The sequence below is a fragment of the Corylus avellana genome, chromosome ca5 (assembly GCF_901000735.1).
Source record: "Corylus avellana chromosome ca5, CavTom2PMs-1.0".
Taxonomy (NCBI): domain Eukaryota; kingdom Viridiplantae; phylum Streptophyta; class Magnoliopsida; order Fagales; family Betulaceae; genus Corylus; species Corylus avellana.
Genome location: NC_081545.1, coordinates 2,094,526 through 2,100,639, shown reverse-complemented (window position 1 = coordinate 2,100,639; position 6,114 = coordinate 2,094,526). Strand labels below are relative to the sequence as shown.

Sequence of the window (6,114 nt, the reverse complement as noted above, 5' to 3'; positions counted from 1 at the left end):
TTGAAAAAATTTCTCTAACCTAATTTAGAGAAAAATTGTCCTACCCTGACAAGCGAAACAATTTTCCTCGGGCCCTAAATGTTAAGCCTTAGCTCAACTGGTGAATGAATGGGGTGGGTAGAGGTATATTTATAGTTTAAATATTATCAAATCCAAGAAAAATATTTTTACAATAATTAAACTCAAACAAAATGAAAGTAATTCATGCTTATGTAGAATTTTTCAATTAAAATTCAATTTCTTGGCATTTATGAGCTTGATGTTATAGGCTTTTGTTGTCATATTGCCTTGTAGAGCAGAAACAGAACATGCTTGATTACAAAGGCTTTGCAATAATGTATGATATTGAACCAACATTGTGGCATTAATTGGCCTTGAATTAGAAACTTGGTCACACATCCTGGTCCTATTTTTATTTTAAAATCACATATGTAATACTATTTTTTTTTTTTTTTTTACAAAAAAAAAACCACTTATATACCATATTAAATATTTAATTGAAATCAAAGGTGAATTATAGAGACATTATTTGAACTCAGAATCACAGCTTTGGTATCATGTCAAATTACCATTTATCTCAAAAGTTTAAGCCGATAAGGAATAATAAATTTAATTATTTAATTAATATTCTAACAATATTTTACTATTACTTACAATTCCCCATTGGTAAGCCTATGCTGCTTATATGGTTTATTATCCTCCAATTCAATTTTGTTAGTACTAGAAAAAAAGAAAAAAAATCATTGTTGCTAATCCTTGAGCTTGTGGTTGCTTGATTAGGGCGGAATTAGAATTTTAGGTGTGGGAGTAAAAAAAAAAAAATTGTAAACACATTGAGGCAAACGGGAGCTTTAGCCCCCACGCCTAAATGCAGTTCCACCCCTTTCTACATGGATTGTTAAGACTGACATAATATTTTATTTAATCAACCCTTCAATAATGATATCAGCAACATCAATAACAATAATGATTGGAGTGGTGCATGTTAGGTAGAAGTTTGATAATCAGAATTGGACCCATGTTGTCTTGAAGTACTATTGTGGACATTCATGTCCACAACTTTTGTTTAAGAACAGGTTGTGTTGTTCTTGATCATTCAGGCAAAAGAGAATATGCCATACATCCCATCCTAATTCCAATCTGGAGCTCTTGATTTTGACATCTCCTTTGGGTAAATGACACCAACTTTATTCTCATTGGTGCAACTGAGGTGAGCATATTAGCTTGAATCAGCAGCAGCAGCAGCAGAAGAACATAAAAGGCAACCATATGAGCATGAGATAAGAATTCAAGAAAAAGGAACAAAAGGTTAATTTTGATGGTGAAAATGGAAGATGTGTTTCAGCTCACTTTTGAGTATCAACCAAAGAATATGAAAGGAAAGGCACTCAACCACCAAGGTGGTACTTGAGTTGGTAAAATAACAGGGGATAAGGTTCAATTTCCCCCATCCTTTCTTTCTAGTGGTCACGGGTTCGAACCCACTTGCGGTAGTAGTCCGCGAACCAGATGCTACTAAGAAGGAGCTTTACCAACTTGCACTTTGATGGGGCGGGGTGATGGACTCATCTTTCTAAGCAGTAGCTATGGCTCAAACCGAACATTCCACAGTGGGTGGAAACCCCGATGGTCACGCCCAAGAAAGGAAATTACACTTGTCGCCCCTTCCTGCCTTTTAGAATAAAAAATAAATAAAAATTTTTTTTAAAAAAAAGAAGGGAAGGCACTATCTACTTTTTTTAAAAAAAATCTCAACATCCCACTATCTACTGCTTTACAACTTTTTTTTTTTTGTTTCTCTTTCTTTTTTCTTATTATATTGTTTTGCTAAGGCAAATGCTTTACAACCACTGATAGAAAGATGAAACCCAGTGAGCTTAGACTTTGCAAATAATGGTAGTGCAGGGAAGAGTATGAAAAAAACAATCTAACTTCTCCTTTATAAAGGCAGTCACCAAAGAATTTCTCACACATACACTCTTCTCTCTTACAGTCAAATTTTATGGAAATCTAAATCTGATTATGATTAAATAACATCAACTGAATAACATCAACTGATTAAATAACATCAACTGAATAATAGGATATGCTAGGGTTCGTCGGTAAGTTTCTCAGTTAGGTAGCAGCCCATTCCTTTCGGATGCTGAAGGTATAGTTGATCTCCAAGTAGCACTTGTTATCATCATCAAGAAACTGCAAAGGAGAAAGGATACATGAGACTGGATGGTGGTAACAATATTACTGCAACCATAAAGATAAGTTTAGTAACAAAAAGGTATTAAAGAGTAATTGTTGCACTCTAGGTCTTAGAGTCAGTTTGGCCTTGCAATTTCACATGCCAAACGTGCGATTTTACCGAACGCCTAATTGCATTTTCAAATCAAATCGTCATTTTTTAAATTGCATGTTTTGAAATCGTAAATGCAAACGGACCCTAGTTCGGCTTGTGGTACCAAGACATTGATTGAGACTTGTCTTAAGTTGTTCAGCACAATTCACATCAAAAAGCCAAAAAATAAAGGGCAAGCATATCAAGTCTACATCAAGAAATAAGTGAACAGTTCAGCATGGGCCATAACTGTTGCAAAGTTGGCCAAACAACAGTAAATTCATTGTCAATATGTTTACCAGATAAAATGGCAAATTAGAGACCACAGACCATCCTCTGTAAAGTGGGACAATTTGACTTCTTTCTACATTATAATTTCATTGGCAGAACCTTGTATAGAGACAAGTTGAAAATGGAAATCTTAATGGGCTAGAGGAAACAAGGAGTTTAGTAATTGGCTTGTAAGAGCATCTTTCTATAGGTAGGGAAAGAAACAATAAACACAAATCCAGACCAAGTTAGAAAGCTACATCCAATAATTCTTACAGGAATAGACTAGAGGTTTCAACAATGCAAGACAGGTAGAATGTCAGAAATCAGGACTTGCTTGGAATGAATTCATGAACATAGATCTTAACACACAGATTAGATTTCCTTACTGAAATGTTGCATATCAGGACTCATATATTTGGATCTTTATTCAGGCATATATAGCAGTTTCAACTGTCAAGTTGGATTATATAGATCCTTCATAAAGTCTAAATAAATCTGAAATTTTTAGAACATGTTTTGGCAACTTCATTAGATTCGGCAAGCAACTGCTAAATCAAGTTGGAATTGAAAGATTCACTAGGAAAGGGGACATTTGGGAGGTTCAAAGAGACACATTTGATGGAAGTCAAGTCCAAAGCACCTCAGTTCATTTCTACATTTGCCCTAGATGGGGAAGGCATTTCAAGGGGAGGGTAAATTCTTTCGAAGCTAAAGTCCACCGGCATCTCTTTTGAACCTAAGGTCCATTATTAATTCTTTCTTCAAGTATACCTTTAAACAACAGAAGCTCTGAAGCAACAACATCAATGCATAGATTCAGTACCATACATAGAGTACATAAATGTCTGGGAATTTTGTCCAGAATATCCACAAAATTTCATTAGTCTCATAGATGAGTAATTGAGTACATGGTGTATTAGTTAAAGAGAACAATTGTGGTTGAACTTACCTTTGATCTAGCAGAATATGATCCTCTGGCAAAAATGCCAGAAGGGGTGCTCTCTTCTGGCATCACATGTACATAAGGCTCTAGCTGAGGACTGAATGTCCCAAGCATCTCTTTTGAGCTGTCCACTGAGATAAGACTCACCGTGAGAGAAAGGTTCAGTTGTTTAAATTTTATGAAGTTTTGGCAATTCTAAGAACACTGATAACTTACCCTTGATACCAGATTTCCAAACAGTGTTGGTGTACTTAAGACCAGATACAATGTTATTGTTCACTTGGAAGGAGAATTTTAGGCGGTATTTACTTCCTTCTTTCAATGTAAACCATGATCCTTTGGGATTTCCATCTTCAGGAATAGGAAGAACAATGTCAGATCGGCTGGGCGAGATGATTGACAGACTAAGGATCTTGACATCTGGGTCAAGAGTTTCTGCAATAGAAGACACATATAACAAGAATTTTACTGCATAATTACATTTTTTTTGGTCTCTTAAAGAAAGAGATTGGATAAGGCTTTCCTTGGTTGATATAAAATGCCTCAGCAAGGAGTATAAACTATCATAGATGGGAAAATAATGCAAAAAACCAAATTCTGATTTGCAAATAACATAACTACCACCAAACAAGTAGAGAGGGTTGCTAATTTCCTGAATTCAGTACAGCTCACTGATAGAAATGACTCAATGAGGTAAGTTGCAATATGAAAAAATCACCAATAATTGACTAAAAATAATGAGAATCCTAAGTTGAACACCATGTCAAAATACTTGAATCCCATTTCCTCACAAGCAAGCATATTATAAACTTCAAGTGCGTTTAGAGATCAATTATTTTAAAACTATCCGTTCACAGGATGCAGGAATTATATATTAGGCAGAAGAAAGGCAAGAAATTAAGAAGTTTCTACTTTAATATTTATCATCAAATATTAGAGTATCATGTGAGGGAAGAGTTGAAATATGAAATCTTTACAGCCTCAAATTAAAAAGTTTGAAATATATCATCAATTCCTTTTACTTAAAAAAAAAAAAAAAAAAAAAAAAAGGTCCAGATTTATCATTATCTGTCAATTAATTTTTTTTTATAAGTAGTTTTCTGTCAATTATACAGTTTGATAATTGATAATCATCAACATTGAAGATTAAAGTAAAAGGAATGGATAAATTATGAATATTCTGAAAAATTGAATTCGAATAATATCATAAAATTTTGTTTTCTTTCCTCAGCATCATAAATTTTAGTTAGTAATATAATAATTGAATACCTGCAGCATTGTTAAGATCAACACTCCCAAGCAGCTGTTCCTTCCATCTCCTCAGGCTCTCATCATCCTGAATTCTCAAGATTCAACCCCCAAAAAAGGAACCAAAAAAAAAAAAAAACAAGAAAAAAAGAAACAGAATAGAATTTCTATTGTTTTTTAAGCCTTTGATTTCAGCAGAAACAAACCTTATCCTTCTCAAGCTGTTGTTTGAGAGTGTACTGAGGGCCCAACTCTAATTTGTTTCCCTCATCATCTTCCTCTTCCTCAGTTGCATACAGAGAAGCCTCACTCACCTGTCTGCTTATCCTCCCTCCCTCGCCATCAGCCTCTCGATTTGCTTCCACTGTTTCTCTTGTACTCTTCTCACCTCCCTCCTTGTTTTCATCAAACCCCATGTTCTTGGAACTTGAAACAACTCCAACAGCCAAAGACATCAACTCGTCAACGCTCACAGGAAAGAATAAATATCACAAATTGCACGAAAGCAAAGCAAACCCACCAAGCCGAACATAAAAACAAAGACTATGTTTCTATGCATACAGAAAAATAAGAAAATCCCATAAAGGAAAAACTGAACTCATATTGGAAAATAAAACAAAAAAAGTTTTTTTTTTTTTTCCTGAAAGGATTTGTTGTATGAAAACAAACCCCGAAAGGCAGTAATTGTCTCTGTTTCAGAAAAACAAACAAATGGTAGCCAAAAAAAAACAAAGACACAGAAACAAAAAAGCAGAAAGAAAGACAAAAGAGAACACTGGGATTGTCTTGTCTCCTAGCTTTGTGTGGTGGGTTGTTGAAAATGTCAGAGGAAAGAGGAGAAATTTGAGGTGGTTTGGTTAAATCCTTTCCACATGACAGAGAAAAATTCCTGTGGTGATCCGAAATATAAGTCAGAGAGGGAGAGAGAACGTGACAGACACTAATGCACTCACATTCTAGCAGTAATGCACGATTCAAGAGTCTTTCATAAATGATAAGCTAAAAGTGTTTTGGGGAGTAGACGTGATTAGTCGTGTGTATCCTTTGACTTCAATAAATCTCCTCTTTTTTTTTTTGTTTTTTTGTTTTTTTTGTTTTCATATTGCTTGATTGAAGAAAGTTGAAATTTAGATACTGAGGCGGGTCTGGCGGGTCATGGCCAGACCCAGCGTGGGTCTGCAAAATCACACAAGTCTAGCTGCGACCTAGCGTGGGTCACGACCTGGCCCATGGTTGGATCACGGCTAAACCTGAGTGGGTTTGTTGACCCACACTAGATCGCAGCCGTGACCCAGCCATGGGTCTAGCCAGACCCTGCCAT

General features: G+C 35.4%; 1 protein-coding gene across 1 annotated transcript; it reads right to left on the bottom strand.

Moving 5' to 3' along the window:
- Positions 1 to 1,914: 1,914 nt before the first annotated feature.
- LOC132181467 (rho GDP-dissociation inhibitor 1-like) lies at positions 1,915 to 5,747 on the bottom strand. Its single transcript, XM_059594701.1, has 5 exons — positions 5,000 to 5,747; positions 4,815 to 4,881; positions 3,762 to 3,980; positions 3,552 to 3,676; positions 1,915 to 2,193 (listed from the first exon to the last, which is right to left on the bottom strand). The coding sequence occupies exons 1-5, from the start codon at positions 5,246 to 5,248 to the stop codon at positions 2,116 to 2,118; spliced, it is 738 nt and encodes a 245-aa protein (XP_059450684.1). The 5' UTR covers positions 5,249 to 5,747; the 3' UTR covers positions 1,915 to 2,115.
- Between the last annotated feature and the right edge of the window lie 367 nt (positions 5,748 to 6,114).

Bases quoted from the DNA above. Each gene is read 5' to 3' on its own strand.
- LOC132181467 (XM_059594701.1), bottom strand. From the start codon at position 5,248: ATGTCTTTGGCTGTTGGAGTTGTTTCAAGTTCCAAGAACATGGGGTTT. The intron at 4,882-4,999 runs GTTTGTTTCTGC...TTGAGAATTCAG, and splicing joins AACAGCTTGAGAAGGATAAG to GATGATGAGAGCCTGAGGAG. The intron at 3,981-4,814 runs GTATTCAATTAT...CTTCTATTGCAG, and splicing joins TGATCTTAACAATGCTGCAG to AAACTCTTGACCCAGATGTC.